Source organism: Mytilus edulis, chromosome 4 (assembly GCF_963676685.1).
Source record: "Mytilus edulis chromosome 4, xbMytEdul2.2, whole genome shotgun sequence".
In the NCBI taxonomy this organism is placed as follows: domain Eukaryota; kingdom Metazoa; phylum Mollusca; class Bivalvia; order Mytilida; family Mytilidae; genus Mytilus; species Mytilus edulis.
In genome coordinates, this window is record NC_092347.1 from 12,042,734 (window position 1) to 12,063,487 (window position 20,754).

General features: G+C 32.5%; 4 protein-coding genes and 1 long non-coding RNA gene across 5 annotated transcripts; 4 read left to right on the top strand and 1 right to left on the bottom strand.

Annotated features, from left to right (window-relative positions):
* Positions 1–1,791: 1,791 nt before the first annotated feature.
* Positions 1,792–4,927, bottom strand: LOC139518375 (uncharacterized). The gene is made up of 3 exons (XR_011663324.1): positions 4,092–4,927; positions 2,892–3,014; positions 1,792–2,151 (listed from the first exon to the last, which is right to left on the bottom strand). It is a non-coding gene; the product is annotated as an uncharacterized lncRNA (long non-coding RNA).
* A 437-nt stretch (positions 4,928–5,364) lies between these two features.
* Positions 5,365–6,746, top strand: LOC139518376 (uncharacterized). Its single transcript, XM_071309930.1, has 3 exons — positions 5,365–5,840; positions 5,949–6,077; positions 6,399–6,746. The coding sequence occupies exons 1-3, from the start codon at positions 5,437–5,439 to the stop codon at positions 6,556–6,558; spliced, it is 693 nt and encodes a 230-aa protein (XP_071166031.1). The 5' UTR covers positions 5,365–5,436; the 3' UTR covers positions 6,559–6,746.
* A 1,531-nt stretch (positions 6,747–8,277) lies between these two features.
* On the top strand, positions 8,278–9,432 carry LOC139518673 (uncharacterized). The gene has a single exon (XM_071310147.1). It carries the CDS (start codon positions 8,278–8,280, stop codon positions 9,430–9,432), a length of 1,155 nt encoding a protein of 384 aa, XP_071166248.1.
* An 884-nt stretch (positions 9,433–10,316) lies between these two features.
* Positions 10,317–11,639, top strand: LOC139518675 (uncharacterized protein F54H12.2-like). Its single transcript, XM_071310148.1, has one exon. It carries the CDS (start codon positions 10,317–10,319, stop codon positions 11,637–11,639), a length of 1,323 nt encoding a protein of 440 aa, XP_071166249.1.
* A 2,101-nt stretch (positions 11,640–13,740) lies between these two features.
* LOC139518676 (uncharacterized) lies at positions 13,741–17,544 on the top strand. The gene has a single exon (XM_071310149.1). The coding sequence runs from the start codon at positions 13,741–13,743 to the stop codon at positions 17,542–17,544; it is 3,804 nt and encodes a 1,267-aa protein (XP_071166250.1).
* Positions 17,545–20,754: the final 3,210 nt, after the last annotated feature.

Consider the following 20,754-nt stretch of genomic DNA (forward strand, 5'->3'; position numbering starts at 1 on the left):
TCAAAGAGACATGGTTTAAGCAAAACAGCTTTATGTGCAAAGTTTAACCTATACTAACATTTATTCAAACAAAACACTCTTGAAAAACACTTTTTTTTCACAACAATACTTATTTATAAGATTCAAAGCCTTGATAAAATCACTGTATTATACTATAAACTGTTCTCTTACAATACATATTATACCCCGACCCCTGTTTCCATTTAGAAAGAATTAGAAAGCAGGACTTTAAGTTTTGTTTGTTTACTCCATATGCATGTTTTCTGACAGGAAAGGCATAAAACCTGCTTGAAATTGTTCTAATAACAAAGCATTTAAGAATACTATAAGTGGGAGCATATTCAACTTTCAGTGAGCGAGACGAGGCATTCTATCTAACATCCCACAACCATGTAGACGTTGTCGCAGATAAGACATCATTCAACTAGACATCAATACGCGCGCGGGTAAGGAGAATACTTTACAAGGACTCATCACTTTTTAAATATATGCGACATTGGACTAGAATTGTGACATTAAAACTTTGAATCAACGTCATATAAAAGTCATTATTATATGGGTCAATTGTTTTTCATAACGTCAAATTGTATGGGAGCTGCAGTTATACCAAGTAATGGCAAACAAATTGACATAAGGTGCATAGATATTCTTGAAGGTATGAATGGTATTCATTTTGTAATTCTTTAATCATTCAGGCCACTTTCTTTTAGTCCAGATTGTATGTTGAATTTAAGCGTCAAAGTTGCAAGTAAATTGCATTGTTAGACTAACGGTTATGCTTGTACATGTGTTCTAAACCGAGAACAATATGCATAAACATGTTAAATGTATTTCTTTCAGTTCTAGCCATGTGTTGTTTTGAAAATCCGGCAAAAATTCTTTGGTATTATAGAAAGCATTTTCCTGAGAGTGAAGTTGACAATACTATCATTATTCATAATGTGTTTTATTCAAGCAGAAAACTTAAGACATAGCGAGAACAAAAGAGATGCAAAGAGAGACAAAAGATATTAGAGGGACATCAAGCTCATAAGTCCAATATAAACAGGCAACGTCATGGAACTATTCAAAACATTCAATGAACCATGATTGAATGGGCAGGGCAAATAATTTGCATGGCAATGAGATATTCCAAGACGATAATCTTTAGTCATTATAAACGAAGACATAATGTAAAATAAACAATTGACAAAAAGAAATGTATCGCATCTATGTAAACTGATAGTATAATGCAATTGCTGAAATTAGAATGGCAAAACTAAGGTTTTGGGGTCAATAAACCATGGGGCTTGATCAAAGAAAAGAAACGAGATGGACATATGGTGATAAAACTAAAGTAGATACCACTAGCCGTACGTATATCTTTGACCGAGTGTGACCATAATATGCATGGCGGGTGATGTACGTAGAGGAGGATCTGCTTACCCTGTCGTGAAGGCGGGCTTTGAATAATATCATGCGATTCCCTCAGTTTTGTTTGTTCTTTTTTATCTATATGTGAGATTTGAGGATGGATAAACTTCTGTTATCTCAACTAATAACAAACTTTAACATGTAAACCGTGTATAACCATAACTGAGGGACGGGTCACAAACAATCCTTCAAAGTGTTTTTATATTTTTGACAAGTGCCTATATGGTCAATCCGAAATCCTTATCAGGTTGAGACAATATAAATGAGATTTTGGTCTCATTTCATTACGTAAGTACACAGTATATGGTGCAGAAAGTTCTAATGGGGTTTATTATCTTGTTAACAAGAAACTAAACAATTGAACAAAAATAAAAGTACTAATCTCAATATACATTTTAATAGCATGTTAACTATACTACAGTTTGTACACTAAGTACATTAACACAAGGATTTATTGACAATGATTTATTGACAGTAAAGTAATAGTATAAGATATTTATACATAAAATGGTATCAATACGCATGTACACAATGAAACTAAAACACAACACCAATGCTAATTGTTCTGTAAAGGCTATTCATGTATGCATGCACCTGCAAAATCTGTTAAATTCATAAAAAATAAACTCGTATTCAAAATTGTTATTTTCTGCAAAGACAAGAATATGAGTAATAAACTTTTCTTCCATACACCTGCTTTCGTTGTTTGTTCCACATCGACAAAAACTTCCTGAACATCTATTGGAAAAATAATAATGTTCATGTATTGACCGAAGAAGAAAAACAATTTTGCGATTTAAAATATCTAGTTTTTTTTTCATTTCTAGATTGTTTTACATTTGCCGTTGTCTGAGCTCTTAAACTTGATATATCTATGCGCTATCAGATGCTCTCATTGTTTAAGACCGTACGGCGACATATATTTGCCACTATCTACGTCATTAGGTCGTCGATGGATCGTTATTTCATTGTCAATACTAGCAGAACATATTTTATATGCTTACAAATGAAAGTAACTAAGTAATGTCTTACAGTTTTTGTAGGTTGCGTAAAACGCAACACTATAATATGGCAGTTTTGTTAAAAAAAATACAGTTTTGAATTTTGTCATTCAAAAAAGAAAATTCTATTGACCCCTAAACAAGTTATTGCAAAAATTGAAAAGCGTATAGGCTTCTCCTTAAAATATCTTGGGATAATGTTCACTTAGTAGCATCTATGTATTCATACATCACACACAGCAAAATCCCTCTTGCTATGGTAAGTAAGAATGCGTCTTGATGTAGCCTCAACGGATGTTTACGGATGTTTTCGTACCACTTTTATCGGGATTTTGAATTATCTAATAATTATGTATTTGTAAATATACAATTTATAATTTTTAATCGATAAACATTAATATAAATGTAACCTCTATTTGTTTTTAATTTTTATTTTTTTTTAGAATAGAAGACCACCACGAGTATTCCTATTCTTACCTGCGACATTTGCCAGTTTCAATAGTTTGATTTGATATAAGATGTGTGTTACCATCAGCTCTTACAACTGTCCTTATTACACCATCTAACTCAATTTGCAAAGGCTCAATATGTGTAATAACCCTAAAAAACATATGTTCAAATATAACTTTGCATGAAAAAATAGGACACGGTCTTTAATTTGTGGTATCAGTATGTTGGATTGGAGTTCGTAAGAGTAAAATCAATGTATACAGTTTTTCATGTGTATATTTTGTTTTTATTTTATCGGCACCATTCGTGTGTTTTTCTCCTAATTCCGTTTATAAAGACATTATGTTCGGTATGTTCCAAATGGTATTCCGGCATCCTCAGAATTGTTTGAGTTTATATGTTGAGTTATAAAACACTTTAACCAACAACATTTGAATCTGATGAGATTTAGGATATTGTGATTCCTATGTGAAGATGATATCTGATAAATGCTCGAGGATAAATGTACCACGAATGCAAATGGCAATTATGATGTGGATATGATATTTAGAATGTTCAATGCATATTATATAAAAAAAGAAATATATCTGAATATATTATATACCACATGTACAAATTTGCATTTTTTTAAAAATCTTATTAATATATTTAAATATGATAAAACTGCTTTTTAAATTAGGCGCATAGTTTGATCATATTAAGTCAAAACAAGTTACGATGTTTACATATATTCATTTTTGTTGGTTTTTTTTAAATCCATTGGTTTTTTTTTAACTTCGTAGACCTGTGTTATGATATTTTTTCTCTAGTGTTTGTGCTATTTTCGCACTTCTTGAGCGATATGCGAAAAATATTTCTACTCACAAGTGCAATATCTGTTCTCAGCAAATGATGTGTCGAAATTTAATTATGACGTTAAATTTTTTCTGAATTCTTCTAAATTTCCTATTGTGAAGTCATGAAAAAGGCGACCATGCGCGATGACGATACGGATAAAGAACACAACTTTCTGCAGATCTTTGAAAAGGAAGGATAAAAATCATAAGAGAAACAGATTCCACCATAATAATTATAACTCGTGCATTACGATATTTCCTACTTACAACAGTTAAATTTAAATATTTAAAATTCTCGACAAGCCTCGCACATCAGATCAGATGGAAACAAAGATTAAATTTTGTGTAAAAAAGACAAAATCAAAAATTAATAAACGACACAAAAACTTACGTTTTACAGCAACCGTCATCTATAAATTTATTTTTACAACTCCTGGAAGAAGCAGCAGTCTTAAATGTCTTTATTCTGCCAACTTTTTCATGGTTTGACCCTAAGTTTAACATTTTTCGAAATTCATTCTTGTTCACAAATATTCCCCCGTAGAAATGTACTATCGTTCTTTCAACTTTGTTAGCTGAGCAAGAGTCACCATAGCAATCACAATACTGGCATTTGGCAGATGACCCTAAACGACACGAACGTACACGAACGCGTGTACTTTTATGTAATTCTTGATGAAGTTTGTTTTCTCCAAAACCTGGTATTTGACCGGATGCTTGCTCCAGTAAAATATAAACTATTATTATATTACGTATTTCCGTCCTTTTTAGCATTTTCTGTGTTTATTTAATTTAAGAAATATCCAGGTAAAGTACAATATGTTTATGGAAATATGTAGGTCAAAAACCTTTACTAGAATATATGCTAATCTTCAACTAATAACAGAAATATAATCACGGAAAGCCTGTTTTCTATGAAACATGATAAGTTACTGAATTTTCTTTAATATAATCATATAATGTGTAGATGCTGTATAGTGTAACTTATATATAAAAACCTGTATTACAAGTGTATATGCTGTCAGTTTGCTGCTAGAGTTTTAAGACAACTAGAACAGCATTACATAAGATCCTTTTTGTTTGGTTAAATTATTATACCAGTTAACTATACCATGTAGAAAATGTAACCAGCATTCGTCCACACATAAAATATTCGTTCATCTAGATGTAGATGTTCATGTATTATTGACAAATGTATCAAATTACAACCTTATTCATTCAATTAGTGTTTATATGTTGAAGAAATACATATTATATAGCAGTTTTTAATAGGTCGGAGATTTATGGTGTCATTGGGATATATACTTGTATAATTTCTAATTCGAAATTGATTGGGACTTACCATACCAAATGCGATAATGCTGCTGGTGACATGAATCAAACATTTCACGATTAATTTTGGGTAAGATGATCAATTAAATGAAAGTTATAGCTATAGAATCTTTTCTAAGAGGATTTCTTATTATTTATCAACAGAGATTAAGATAGCATACCAAACCTCTCTGAATGCATATTGGTAAACACAATTAATTTATTTAAAGATATGTGGATAATTATATTAATATATCGGATACAAAATCCTCTGACAGCTGGGACCTTAAGTTCACAAAGTAAAATTAGTTCATATTTAGTTTTATGGTATGATCTTCTCGTATAACAAAGTCTATAATTTTTGTATGAAATACTTATAGTCTGTATATGACACTATTTGACAGAAAAATTATGTAAATTTTTGAATGTGCAAATTTATTTACTTTCATAAAAAGAGAATGAAAATGAATCTCAATGCCATTTATTTAATTATCATGACTTGTGAAGCTGTACGTGGACACACGGGACAATTTTATGGTTTTGATGGACATATAAATGGAGACTATATACCACAGAATATACGACCTCGCACCTGTCCTGTCGGAACTGTCGAATCATGCCTCTATTGTGATTGCTATAGTGATAAATGTAATATTGACAGACAAGAAAGGCTACTTAACAGAAACTATAAAGGCTTATTCAGCAATCCAACGGAACGTAAGATGGACTGCGAAACATCTAATGATCAAATCAGTGATACTGCTGGACTCGATGGAGCGGGTTCGAATGAATCAGCAAAAGGTCGTCCTAATATTCGTTGTTGTGAAACGTAAGTCAAAACATGTCAAATAATACTATCATTGATTATTTCGTTGCTTTTAAAATCGAAAAACAAATTTTACTGTTTAATTTTAATCTTTTTTAACTTTCGTTTCAGAAATATAAAAATCGTTGCTGATAACGAACCTTTTACACATAATGGGGTAACAAGAACCCCTGTGATAAGTTCAATGTTTGGTGGAGGTTTGATAACAAATGAACAGTTTCGGGTGGAAGGTGAATGTATGTAAGTAATTCATAACACATTGTAATTAGAATATCTATTTAATCTTGAGGAATAGAGCTCTCTTCGTCTCTGTCTCAAAACAGATTCAATGATCTTTACGAAACCATTCTGTCAATTTTTTTATTTTTTTTTTGCAAACTTATATCTTGTTAAATTCGGCATTTTCGAAATTTTGAAATGACTGAAGTACAAGTATATACCTAAAGATATTTTTGACATTTGTGCACATAGCTCAATTTTAATTTTAGATTTTTACTAAATTTTAGTTTCACTCTGTGCCAACTTTTGAAAGTTTATTTAAGATATGTTTTGATATTTAAGGAATTTATCACCATGTGGGAAATACGATCGTGGTAAATGTAAGCAAGAGTTTGGGTTTACAGAAGTTCTGGTGAACAGTTTACAGAACCCGCGAGAGTACGAATTTGTATCTGTACCATATAAATCATTCTGTAGGTGTTCATATCTTGGAGTCGGATAAATTTAATTATACATGTACATGTGATTCCAAACACTCGAACAAAGTGAAAATGATATTTTTGAACGACGCTATGTTTTTTTTTAAAGTAATAGCAGTCATGTGTCGAATAATTCTGTAATTTGTTCTGCAATCTATCATATTGTATTTATTTATTTAGCTAAAAGTATATGCATTCATTGATATTCCTATTATTTTATTATTCATTTACTATTATGATGATCTCAGGTTTAGCAAATGACAGAAATACAGTTCTGAGATCATCTAAGAAAACAAACCTATAATGTACACCATCTTAATGTGCAATTACGACACGATATCCTCCCATATTAAAAACAGAGATAAACAAAGGGGTTGTGATGTGGTTTTTTTTGAAATTTGTATTTGCTAAGATATATTTTATAAGGGGTTTTGAATATCCCCCGGAACAAGACACTAAAATGCACTTAAATTTGGCTTGACAAACAAGACAAAATGTTGTTTTGGGTTAGCCATAAAGATAAATATTTTTACATTGAAGTCAAAAGTGAACGACATAAGACGGTCATGATTATACGCGGAACATCGTCTTGTGAAGATGCATCAGTTTGTCAAGAGTACAAAAGTTATGTGCTGGACAAAAAATAACAATAATAGTTATCGAAGGTACCATATATACCAGGTATTATAATTTGATACGCCAGACGAATTGCGTTTCCTCTAAATAAGACTCATCATTGACGCTCAGATCAAATAGTTAGAAAGCCAAACCAAGTACAAAATTGAAGAGCATTGATGACCCAAAATTCCAAAAAGTTGTGCCAAATACGGCTTAGTTCAATATGAATGCACTTCATGTTACATAAAAAAAAATCATTGAAAAGTTAATAACTAGCAAAATACAAACTACACATACGAGTAGTATATATTGTGTGGCAGCAGCAAATATTTTTGCCACGTTGACAAAAATTTTGCCCCCGTCAGCAAAAATTGCATAATATATTTGTTGGATAATATCAAAATATTGATTTTTAATTTGTAAAATATAAAAGAATGTTTTTATTTTTTTTTCACTGCATTAAACAATTTTAATGCATTACCAATCAATTTAACATTGTTGATATGCTGGATATGGAAGTAGTAAAAGTAAATTGAACATTTAAAAAAAATTTTCATTTCATTAAACAATTTAACGCATTACCAATCATTTAAATTGTTGATATGCTGGATATGGAAGTAGTAAAAGGAACATTTAAAACAATTTGAGAGCTTTAATTTGATAAAAGTTTAATTGGTAAATATAATAATTAACCCTAACCCTAACCCTAACCCTAACCCTAACCCTAACCCAAACAAAAATATCATACATTATAAATTATTATTATTATTAATAAAACATGGATGAGATAGAATCATGTGAAAATATAGCCAGACTTGATAACATATTCGATATAATATATGCAAAGTCAGTTTTTGACATTCTGAAGAAGGAAAATCAAGTGGAACACATAAGTGGAGGAAATGCATGGGATTTTTTTTATCAAGTAGAAACAGATAAAGTGTACACCGATTTTGTTAATTTAGTCAGACAATCAAATATTCCAGATAATGTGAGAGTCTACTATCAACTTACATTTTTACAATCAACAGATTGGAAAAATACTATATTGAAAACACCGCACAGAGCATCTCGCATAATAGATAAAGTTGAAAAAATGATAGATTTGGAACCTATTTTTAACAATGGAAAATGATGATTTAGATGAAAAACTTAGGAATGTATATTACAATACAGCAAATGGGGGAGCATACCTAAGTGCTGAAAAAATTTATCAAACGTTGAAGACATCAAGAGATGGAAATGTACCAAGCGTATACAAGATCAGGAAATGGATGGAAAAAATAGACGACTACAATTTACAAAAACCTGTAAAACGTAGAATTAAAAGAGTGAAAATAATTGTATCGGAACCGTATGAGCAATACGATGCTGACCTTATGGATGTATCCAACATACAGAAATATAACAATAAGACACGTTTCCTGTTGGTTGTTATCGATATTTTCACACGGTTTTTATGGATTTATCCATTAAAAAACAAGTTTGGGAAGACAGTAGCTGATGCATTTGAAAAAATCTTCAAACATGGTAAAATCCCTTTGAAGGTTTCCACAGATGCGGGAACTGAATTCAAAAACAAAGATTTGAAACGTGTGTTTAAAAAATATGACATTTACCATCATGTCTATTTAAATTCCGACAGTAGTAAAGCGTCAATAGCAGAGAGGGTCAATTTGACATTTCGGAGGATGATGTTCCGATATTTTACAAAGCATAGAACTTATAGCTATCTCAATGTTCTACAAAATTTGGTAGCAAGTTATAATGCAACGCCACATAGAAGTTTAAATAATACAGCTCCAAAAGATGTGAATGAGAAAAACAAATATGATTTGTGGGCATATATGTATATTAAAACTCCACCCAAAGAAAAACGAATCAGAGAAAAGAAAGAAACATTAAAAGTACAACGTAAAAGAGGGAAACAGTTTCATTTTAAAATCAATGACATGGTAAGACTGAGCCATTTGAAGAAACCGTTTCAAAGAGCTTATCAGCAACAGTGGACCTCCGAAATATTTAAAATATATAGACGATTTCTAATACATGGGAAAATCTTTTATAAAGTACAAGATTTTTTGGACAAGGAAGTTGTAGGCAATTTCAATTATACAGAGTTGCAGCGTGTGAAAAAGGAGGCTGACGCATTGTGGTTTGTTGAGAAAGTGCTTAAATGGCGAAGGCGGAATGGTCAACGTGAGGGTTATGTAAAATTCCAGGATTGGGATAAACGTTTTTGTCAGTGGATTCCTGAGAGAGATATTGTTGACTTTTAAAATGAGCTTTTACATGGTCATTAACAGTAACAAAAATTTAGACATTTACCCACATAACAGACCACACAAATTCCGTACATATCTTCAGACGCCAATAGTGATGAAATCAAAATGGAAAGTCGCATTAGTTGATATTAAATTATCATCAAATAATGATCTATATATATATGCAAACATATGCGGTGATGTAATAGTCGATGGTAACAAACAACCCTTATTGAAGCGAATATGTTGCTGCTCTCAAACTGAATACTACCACTTTGATCAACTTGCATACATTCCAGTGGTGAAAAGTGAAATAAGAGACATTGAATTCTTTATTACTGACATGCAAGGGAGTCATGCATCATTTTTAAAAAATCCAGTGTCGATTACACTGCACTTCAGGTCGTATCCATACTTTGCATGATAATCATGGAATTGAACAATTCTCAATATGTGCTAGACCCTAGGACATGGATAATGTACTATGAAAATCTAGCGAATGACAAACATCACAATTCATATCTTAATAATTCATACAGAAGAACTATCCAGAGTGGTGGTTCCCTCACTAATTCAGCAGCTAGCTTCATGGAACCAATCACATTACCACAAAGTAAACCACATGCGCAATCACCCATTAAACTTGTAACACATGCACAGCAGCAGGTGGAAAATGCTAAGTCGGAAATTAGTCGAGCTGTGAAAAAGATAAAACGCAAACGTGGGAAGTTACAAAACAGTAATAGAAAAAGCCATAGAGGGGAGCAGAAGAAAACGAAAAAGACAAAGAAAGGAGGAAGGAAAAATAAAACAAACAGTAAGAAAGGAAGTGTACAGAGTGTGAAAAAAAGATTAAAGAATCAGCTAATTGAAAAGGATATTTTCCAGTAAAATTCAAAATGGCTAAAATAAATCCTGAAACATTTCATGAGCTGCAACCAAGTCAGTTGTCTTTATTCAATCTACCAGGTCATCAAACTGCAGTCACAAGAATCACATATGAACATATTCGACCAGCTGCAACTTTTACAAAGACATCGCCAATAGAGTTTCACATATCTGGTGGAACAGAGTATCTAGACTTAAGTAAATCAACAATGCATGTACGTCTAAGACTTAAAAGAGGAGATGGAACCATAGCAGATAGCAGTGACGTTAATTGCGGGCCTGTGAACTATGTTTTGCATGCATTATTTAATCAAATAGATGTTTTAATTCAAAATAAAATTGTCACATCTTCAACAGGATTTTACCCTTACAAAGCTTATATGCAAACTTTATTGAAATATGGGAAAGAAGCTAAAGAATCGCAGCTCTCAAGTCAATTATGGATAGACGATCATCAAGGAACATTGGATGATGCAGATTGTAACACAGGATCAAATCTTGGGCTCTACAGAAGAACAGCATACATAAAAAATGGTAAAACTGTTGATCTTGAAGGAAACATTTTCCATCCCCTGTTTTCAATGAATCGTTACATATTAAATCAAGTAGGAGTTACTGTGAAATTCTACAGATCGAGACCAGAATTTTATCTAATGTCGGTTGATGAAGATGCTGATTATTACCTTGAGATTGAAGATATGTATCTATCAATAGCAAAGATCCACGTTCACCCCGGCATTGTATATGGCCACGATTCTATACTCAGGACAGTAAACGCTAAATATCCCATTGTGCAAAATGATGTTCGCACAATTTCACTTCCAGCTGGTCAAATAAGTTTTAACTTCAACAACATATTCCAGAATAATAGACCCAATAAGGTATTGATAGCCTTTACGGGGAGTCAAAACATAGCAGGTGACTACTCACTATGTCCGTGGACATTCAAACATTGCCACCTAAGTGAAATAAATCTTAAAGTTGAGGGAGTGCCAGTTTCCGGGAATCCTGTCAGAGTAAAATTTGACTCGTCAAGTGGAGAATCATCCATTGTTGCATTTCGCAATCTATTTGAGGTTGCTGGGAAAACTCTGCAAGACTGTGGTAATGGATTAAACAGAGACAGTTTTTCTGAAGGATATGCCTTGTATGCCTTTCAACTGGAACCAATTTTTGAAGGTTTAGATTATTTAACATTGAAAAGGAATGAACGTGTCAATTTGGAATGCACATTTGATTCTCCCCTCACTGAACCAACAACTATAATCATTTATAGTGAATTTAGTGGATATTTTGAAATAACTCAAACTCGAGACATCATAATTCAAGAATGAACACTATGCAATTGGAGTGTATGATTAATTGTGATGAACTAATGAAGGATAAAATTGTTGGTATATTTGCAGCAGATCAGATACCTAAGATAGTGAGAAATCGACCCATGGGATTTATTTGTAACACTGAAAATCATTTTGAGAATGGTGCACACTGGATCGCCTTTTTCATAAATGAGGAACGAAGAGGGATATTTTTCGACAGCTTCGCACACTCTCCCGATTATTATTCACGTCACTTCTTAAAATTCTTTGAACACAATGCGATATCTCTGGAAATAAATCAAAAACGATTACAGAGTGAGAATTCATCAGTATGCGGTCAATATTGCATTTTCATCTTATCACTCTTATGTAGAGAGTATGATCTAACTAACATTCACGATTTTTTCAGTGATAATCATCAAGCAAACGACATCTTTGTTTTCAATGTGATTGGTAAAACCTATTCACACTGCATATGAAAAAGTGTTTAAAATGATGAGACACATGGTAACAATCATCATTCGAGCAAGAGGTGATCATCATGAGTTTGGTGAAATTTCAAACACCCATGACTTCAATATGTGTCGGTCCAACGGGTTCAGGAAAAACTACATACATTAAAAGATTATTAGAGAACGCTCAGGAAATGTTTACAATACCACCTCAGAAGATATACTACTGTTACAGCATATGGCAAGATGTCTTCGATGAATTGAAAAAAACTGTCTCCAACATTTCATTTCAACTGGAACTGCCTGATGAAAGTGATTTTCTTGTTGATAAGGATATACACACATTATGGATCATTGATGATAAAATGGATGAAGTAGTGGACTGTAAACTGATGCAGAAGATTTATTGCGTTTTAAGTCATCACACCTTAACATCAATTATTTTTATACTACAAAATTTATATCAGAAGGGGAAGGTTATGCGATCAATCAGTTTGAATTCTCACGTCTTTTTTCTTTTCAAAAATGGTAGAGATTCACTGCAAATACAATCTTTAGCTCGACAAATGTTTCCAGGTCAAGTTCGCTTTTTCATGGACGTTTACCAACGTGCAATTAGCAGACCATACAATTGCTTGATAGTGGATATTGCACCAGGTTCAAACCCTGAATATCAGTTGCGCGCAAATCCTTTTCCGGGGGAGGACACGATTGTTTATCAACCAAAATGATTTTAAAAGAATCAAGTAGAAGCTTCCTTAAATTATTGGCGAACACTACACCTGAACAATCTGCTCAAATCATAAAAAGCACGGACCACAGACAATTACAACTATTAGTAGAAATAGTATTCAACTGTCTAAAAAGCGTCATACCATTGTCTGAGAGGGTTAAAAGGAATCTTTCAACTTTTGCAAAGTTCATTCGTGCTGTGGTAGTTAATAATATAACACCTCAGTTGAGGAGAAAACGTTTACTGAAGATAATTGTTATTATTCCAACATTGATATCATCTTTTTTCAAATACTATGACTCGGGAGTTAATACTATTACCCAAGGAGAAATATGAAAGATTGATGAATATGTCCAACCAATGTGAAATTGTTAATGTGAAAGAAAAAGAAAAGGAATATGATGGTAAAGATAGTGACAGTATAAAAACAGAAATAAACCTAGAAGAAGATGTAACCAAACAACATGGTAGTGGTCAGGTTTTGCAAAAAACAGAATTGAAAAATTTAAAAGAAACTGTAGATCGATCAAAATCAGACAATCAAGAGGAAAATAGGATGGATGTTGATGAATATGATGGTGCAGCAGAGGGTAAAGCTATCAAGATGTCTCCTGAAAAATTCTTAAGAAATGTGGAAAAATCGCAAAATCGCAAAAGATTAAAGAGTAAATGGTTATCATTTCATTTGTAATGAAGAAGTGGATTATTTAAAACTATTGGAGACTTCAATCAATCACTTGTATTTTTCTTTAAATTTGTCTATATTTATATATGTATATAATATATTGTCTATTTGTATATTTACACTGTGTACCTTTAAATTTAATTAATAAAATAAATATTTAGATAACATATGTTCGCCTATTAGTTCTAGTCCACGATCGCGTAGTATATATAAAACGTTGAAAGTGCTATTGATATCACAATTGTCATGGCTGATGATCATTTCTGCGAGGATTTATTGCGTCTTTATCCTGACAGTAACCCTCAATATCAACAGCAGTTGCGAGAGTTAAATGATCGATTGAGTGTTGATAATGACAACAGATCAAATCTTACGGTTAAGGTCTATTCATGTTATTATTGTAAACTTCTGTTTGATCACCCTTCCAAACTGAAGAGACACCAGAGAAACAGTTGTACATTTCCATGTCGACAATGTGATAGACATTTTGATTCAGCGGAAAATTTGTTTAAACATAGCAACATCGATCATACAACTTATCAGACTGGTTCAGGAAACACTGATTCAAATTCACATACTACAATCAAACATAAAAGTGTGGATAAGTCTGCTCTCTTGGGAATAGCACGAGCTCGTTTCATTTATCCGAATGAGGATAATGGGGAAAAGTATGATCTTCTAGCATTTTTATCTGGAATTAAGCATGAGGTAAAAACTCATTTACAAGAGATGTGTGATGAACTCGGTCATATTAAGTGGTATATGAATTGTCTTGTGCAAATGATCAAGCCGAATGGAGGTGAAGGTGGTAATGATTTAAAGAATAATGCACATTTTATCTCGAAGACATCGAATCTAGTTGATAGAGCAAATATAGATGATGAACATGATATTAATGTGACATATCAAAAAATATTCAAAAGTTTTGATGAGTATATACGAAATGGGAGCGGTTGGTCATTAGATCATATTAAACACATTGAGATTAATACAGCTAAATATAAACCTTTAGGCGGTGGATCGTATATACCCCTACCAAGAACTCTTGCTGCAACCAGAGCGTTACTCAACATAAGAAACTTAGATGAAAAATGTTTTGTATATGCTATTATAGCATCCATACATCCTACGTGTTCAGGTGACCCTTCTAAAGTGCATCACTACATCCCATATGAACATGAATTGAACATGGAAGGTATACAATTGCCCGTTGCACCATCATTTGTGAGTAAATTTGAAAGGCAGAATAACATTTCAGTAATGGTGTTAGGATTTGAAGAGGGTGAATTTTTCCCCCTCCATGTAACAGGTCTAAGAGAAGCTCATCATGAAGTTGACTTATTGTATTTGAAAAGTGGGAATAAAAGTCACTGGTGTTTGATTACAGATCTCAATAGACTTTTATATCGAACAAAATGCTTGGGACGCAGTCATAAGTATTGCAGATTCTGTTTATCAGGTTTCACCAGTGAACATACTTTAGAGAAACATATAAAATACTGCTCAAAATTTGAAGCTCAACATGTGACATATCCCACCAAGGGGGTAGACGATATACTAACATTTCAAGATCACGCCAAACAGTTACAAACATCATTTGTTATTTATGCTGACATGGAAACATTTTGCGAACCTATGGTTACTGAAGAGCCAGAAGATAATCGAACCAGCACAACGAAATTAACAAAGTTGATACCATGCGGGTACGGTTATCAAGTTGTTTGCATCGATGACAGATACACTCAACCACCTAAAATATATAGAGGTGAAAATGTTAGTGAACACTTCCTTCATAGTCTTCTTGACGAAAATAAACGTATAAAGGCTATTTTGAACAATCCTGAACCCTTGTGCATGACTGTTGAAGATGAGGAAGATTTTCAATCAAGTACACATTGCCACATTTGCATGGAAGAATTTACAGATTCCACTATCCGCGTTCGAGACCATGCACATGTTTCAGGTAAATTTCGTGGCGCTTCATGCAGAGATTGCAATCTTAATTTTAAAGAACACACATTCGTGCCAGTTATATTTCATAACCTGAAACAGTTTGATGCACATTTAATCTGTTCCTCGATAGGTATTTTCAAGAGTGAAGAAATTGGCTGCATAGCCACGAATGCAGAAAAGTACATCAGTTTCAACCTATCCAATCTGCGCTTTATCGATTCATACCAGTTTTTGAATTGTTCACTAGAGGAATTGGTATCGTCAATGTCTAAGGAGAATCCGAAAGAAACATTTAAACATTTTACAAAAGAATTTGATGATGATAAGCGGATTGCTCTTTTGTTGAAAAAAGGAACATATCCTTACGAATACATTGACAATGCAGCAAGGTTCAATGAAACTGAATTACCCTCTATAGACAAATTCTACAGCAATTTATCAGAGAAAACAATTAGTCAAACCGAGTATGAACATGCGCAACGGGTATGGAATCAAATGAATATTAAGAATATAGGCGAATATCACGATCTTTATCTAAAAACTGACGTTCTATTATTAGCTGATGTATTTGAAACTTTCAGGAAGAAGTGGATAACGAACTATTCCCTCGACCCTGCAAATTATTACACTCTTCCAGGGCTTTCCTGGCAATCTGCATTGAAAATGACTGGTGTGAGACTTGAGCTATTGACAGATCCTACAATGTGGCTCTTCTTTGAGCAGAGTATACGAGGAGGTTTAACAATGGTGAGCTGCAGACATGCAAAAGCAAACAATCCCTACTTGAGCAATTATGATCCAGCTTTACCAACTTCATACTTGATGTATGTAGATGCGAACAATTTATACGGTTTAAGCATGAGCATGCCATTAGCTGTGGGGAAATTCCAGTGGTTGTCAGAAGAGGAAATAAACGATTTCAATGTCTTAAATGTATCCAATAACGCTGACATCGGATATGTCATTGAATGCGATTTGGATTACCCAGATAACTTACACGATCTTCACAATGATTTTCCTCTTGCAGTTGAAAAAGGAGTGATAACAAATGAAATGCTTTCACCTCATTCACGTCATCTGTATGAGCAAGCAAATGATGATGGGAAAGAATACCAACCGAGCACCAAATTGCTAGCTACTTTGAAAGATAAAAAGCATTACATCTTGCACTATGTGAATCTAAAGTTATACCTCAAACTAGGTTTGGTTTTGAAGAAGATTCACAATATAGTTTCATTTGAACAGCGTCCATGGTTGAAACAGTATATTGACTTCAATACCGAAATGAGGAAAAAGGCTACTAGCAATTTCGAGCAAAAACTTTTTAAAAATGGCAACAATGCTATTTTCGGTAAATCAATGGAATCGTTGCGGAAACATATCAACTTCTCTCTCTGTCATAGGTGGGATAAGTTTCAAAAACTTACTGCAAAATCATCATTTAAAAGCTTTAAGATATTCAACGACCACTTGTGCGGCGTGCTACAAACCAAAACAAAAATTTTCTTCAACAAACCAATTTACCTAGGACAAATGATTCTCGATCTGTCAAAGGCGCACATGGTTGATTACTACTACAACCACATGAAAAAACTATACAAGGAGAATGTAACATTATGTTACACAGATACTGACAGTTTCATTATGCATGTGAGAACTGATGACATATATAGAGACATGTCGTTAAACAGTGAGCTATATGACTTTTCAAATTATCCAGCTGATCACCCTCTTTACACCAAAGACAGGAAATCGATTATTGGTTTATTCAAAGATGAATGCAAGTCCATTCAAATGGTGGAATATATCGGACTAAGAGCAAAAATGTATAGTTTTATCACCGCAGACGACAAGGAAACTGTAGTAGCAAAGGGTATTAAAACCCGAAATGTTAGATTCGAACAATATAAAAACACCTTGTTCAATTGTTCTCCACTACTCTCGCATATGTACACTTTGAGAAGTTTCAACCATCAGATTCACATGGTGAAGGTTGTGAAAAGTGGACTATCACCATATGATGACAAGAGACACTTGCTGGATGATAATGTGCATTCGCTAGCATATTTTCATAGAAAATTAAAAGAAAAACATTAATACAATTGTAAATTGAAAAAAAAATCCATATCCGTAATAAATTCAAGAAAAAGAAAACACACTGTACAATAATTATATAATATTTTATTTCATGTAAATAAATATATGATTTTATAATAAAATATATCAACATATTTAAGTTTTATCCGTTTGCTATCAACCTGGGGAAGTGAAATACATAGGGCAATGGGGAGTAGCATGGTAAAATGGCGACTTTAACTTAAAAACCCCAATGAAAATACATAACTTTAAAACCCAAATGGACCTTCAAACAAACTTCAAACATAATGACAATAGGACAATGGGGAATAACACCTTCAAACATTAAGGCAATAGGACAATGGGGAATAACACCTTCAAACATAGGACAATGTGAAATAACACCTTCGAACATTAGAACAATGGGGAATAGCACCTTCAAACATTAGAACAATGGGGAATAACACCTTCAAACATTATGTCAATGGGGAATAACACCTTCAAATGGGGAATAACACCTTCAAACACACCAGTGAAATACATTGGACAATGGGGAATAACACCTTCAAACACGATGAAAATATTACAAATAAATTTTAGATTAAAATATAAGAGACATATTCTTTGGTAAATTAAACACAATTATGAAAATGGGGAATTACACCTTCAAACGCACCAGTGAAATACATTGTGCAATGGGGAAAAAGACCTTCAAACACGATGAAAATATTACAAATAAATTTCTTAAATTTTAGATTAAAATATATGAGACATATTCTTTGGTAAATTAAACACGTGAAAATCGCATGTTTAATATTTTCCTTAAAATATCGGAAAAGTTCTCCCTATTGAACGAAAGTCCGAGTGAATTTAAAACAGACCCTGGGACGTTCTTTAAATGAATGAATATCTCTTCAGATGTGAAATGGCTGCATTCCCTTATCATTTTATTTAATTGATATCTTTGATCAAAAATTTCCTCGGCAGCATTAAACACATCTAATTCGGCAAATCCAGGATTTAAAACAAATTGAAAGTCTGCATAATCCATAAAAATAATTAAAATTGGTGAGGGAATTTTACAAAAAAAATCTCTCATTTGAATATCACATTTTGTTGTTAATTTATTATAAATACATGCAACAGATAAAGTTCTTAATGAAGGTGGAGCTGACCGCTTTCGTTTTTCACTCAGTGTCTTTTTTTCTACTTCTTCTCCCATTGTCCTTTTTCTGTTCTGATTGGCTAAAAGAAATAAATAAGATACATAAACTCTAGTAAAATAGTTTTCACATCATAAATCTACAGATACATGCATGAAAACAAATGAACAAAGTGCGACACCTGTATTAAGAAATTGGATTTCATAATGGAGATTTCTAAAATAAATGAAAAGGATGAATTGAGTAGTGCAAATGTGGAAGAATATTCACTTAAAATGACAGATGAGCATGATTACAATTTTATCAATATGGATACAGCTGAAATCAGTGACCAGTTTCCACAACTGCACTGGCTTGGTGCAAAGATGAAAATTGTCGGATTGTTATTCTGTTCGATAACTCTAGCAGTTATATTAATAAATGGGCCATTAAACAGTGAAAATGATCCTCCATTCATATCTGATGATGTTAAACGAAACAGTAGCGGAAACGATTTATTTTGTAATAAAATGGACACTTTTGCTTTATCTGAAGATATTTTTGTAAATACATGTATATTGAATAGTGAACTGTTTGTATTATTGAGAAATGATCCTCTTAGAAATGAGATCGCTTTAAATCAAAGGCAATGGTTTTATCTTAAAGCGAGTATTTCACATATTGATAAATCAATCTTTGATTGGAAAAATGTTGCTAAGTTATAAATGATTTCTATCCTAACTATTGTATATAAGAACATATTAGAAACAGAATAAAAATTTGATCACTTACTGGTGTTATCTTCACTCGCCATCTTCAACTGCTTCAGAAAGTATGAATCCAGCTCCAGCTGTTTTCTTTTTCTTCTTTAGCCCCTTGAACGGGCCAGATTCTGCTGCAACAATCACCTTTCTGACGTCCGACTCTGACACTCCCGCCTCCTCATCGCTATCGCTGATAGCAATCACCTTTCTCTAAAATAAGAATATCATAATATAGAAAATCATCTTAAAATTTTAAAGTTATTTCAATGTTTTCAATTTTTTTTTTTTTTTTTTTTTTTTTTTTTTTTCTTTTTATGGTACATTTAATTGGATAATTACTTTAAATTCATAAACTTGAAAATTATAACTACTTATTTTGATTTACATAGAAAAAAAAAAACAAAAGTTGTTTTACCTTTCTTTTCAAAGTAACTTTTTTTACTTCTTCTTCTTCTACTTCTTCTTCTTCTTCTTCTTCTTCTTCTTCTTCTTCTTCTTCTTCTTCTTCTCTTCAACAACTATAACCTTCTTTTTCCTGCTAGGTTTTTGCAGCTAAAAAAATTAATATATAATAAAAACAATTGAACGTGTAAGAAATCATATAAATCAACGTTTGCTGTGGGAAAGAAATTCGTATTTATTAGCGGTTGAGAAATTTACCTAGAAACAAAAATGTTGAAATATCTGCAACTGAACGTTTATCAAAACATTTTTTACTTGCTATCAATAACTTTGAAAATTAATACTAACAGTGGTGAAATCAACCCAGAAACAAGTGAAATATCTGCAGCTGAACGCAAGCCGCTTGTAAATACTCTCTATCAATAACTTACTTTTAACTAAAACGTTTGTTGTATATTAAACCTATAAAGTATATATTTATGTTCAATTATTTGCTGTTGAAGGATAATTAGAACGTTTATCATATAGTTTTTACTCGCTTTCAATAACTTTGAAAATTATGTGTACTTACTAGCAGTAGTGAAATTTACGAAAAAACATATAAGGTGAAACATCTGCAGCTGGTGCTTTTATTAAACACTCGCAATATCTTACTTTAAAATAATTTTGTAGATCGCTCCTATTTCTTAGAGAATAAAATATATATCACGCTCAACTATTTGCTGCTGAACGATAATAATTTAGCTATATGTTCATGTAAATATTTACTGCTAAATATTAGAAATCACTAACCTGTTTTTTTATTTCTGCCTCAGCTTTTAAAAGAACTGGCTTCAGATTGCATAGCTCTTTAAACTCATCAGTCCCAAGAGTTATGCTTCTGCTACTTGTTAAACTGCCTATGTGGATATAAACATATCCCT

Coding starts and splice junctions, on each gene's coding strand:
- LOC139518376 (XM_071309930.1), top strand. CDS start 5,437: ATGTGCAAATTTATTTACTTTCATAAAAAGAGAATGAAAATGAATCTC. Junction 5,841..5,948: donor AATATTCGTTGTTGTGAAAC/GTAAGTCAAAAC, acceptor CTTTCGTTTCAG/AAATATAAAAATCGTTGCTG. Junction 6,078..6,398: donor CGGGTGGAAGGTGAATGTAT/GTAAGTAATTCA, acceptor TTGATATTTAAG/GAATTTATCACCATGTGGGA.
- LOC139518673 (XM_071310147.1), top strand. CDS start 8,278: ATGGAAAATGATGATTTAGATGAAAAACTTAGGAATGTATATTACAAT.
- LOC139518675 (XM_071310148.1), top strand. CDS start 10,317: ATGGCTAAAATAAATCCTGAAACATTTCATGAGCTGCAACCAAGTCAG.
- LOC139518676 (XM_071310149.1), top strand. CDS start 13,741: ATGGCTGATGATCATTTCTGCGAGGATTTATTGCGTCTTTATCCTGAC.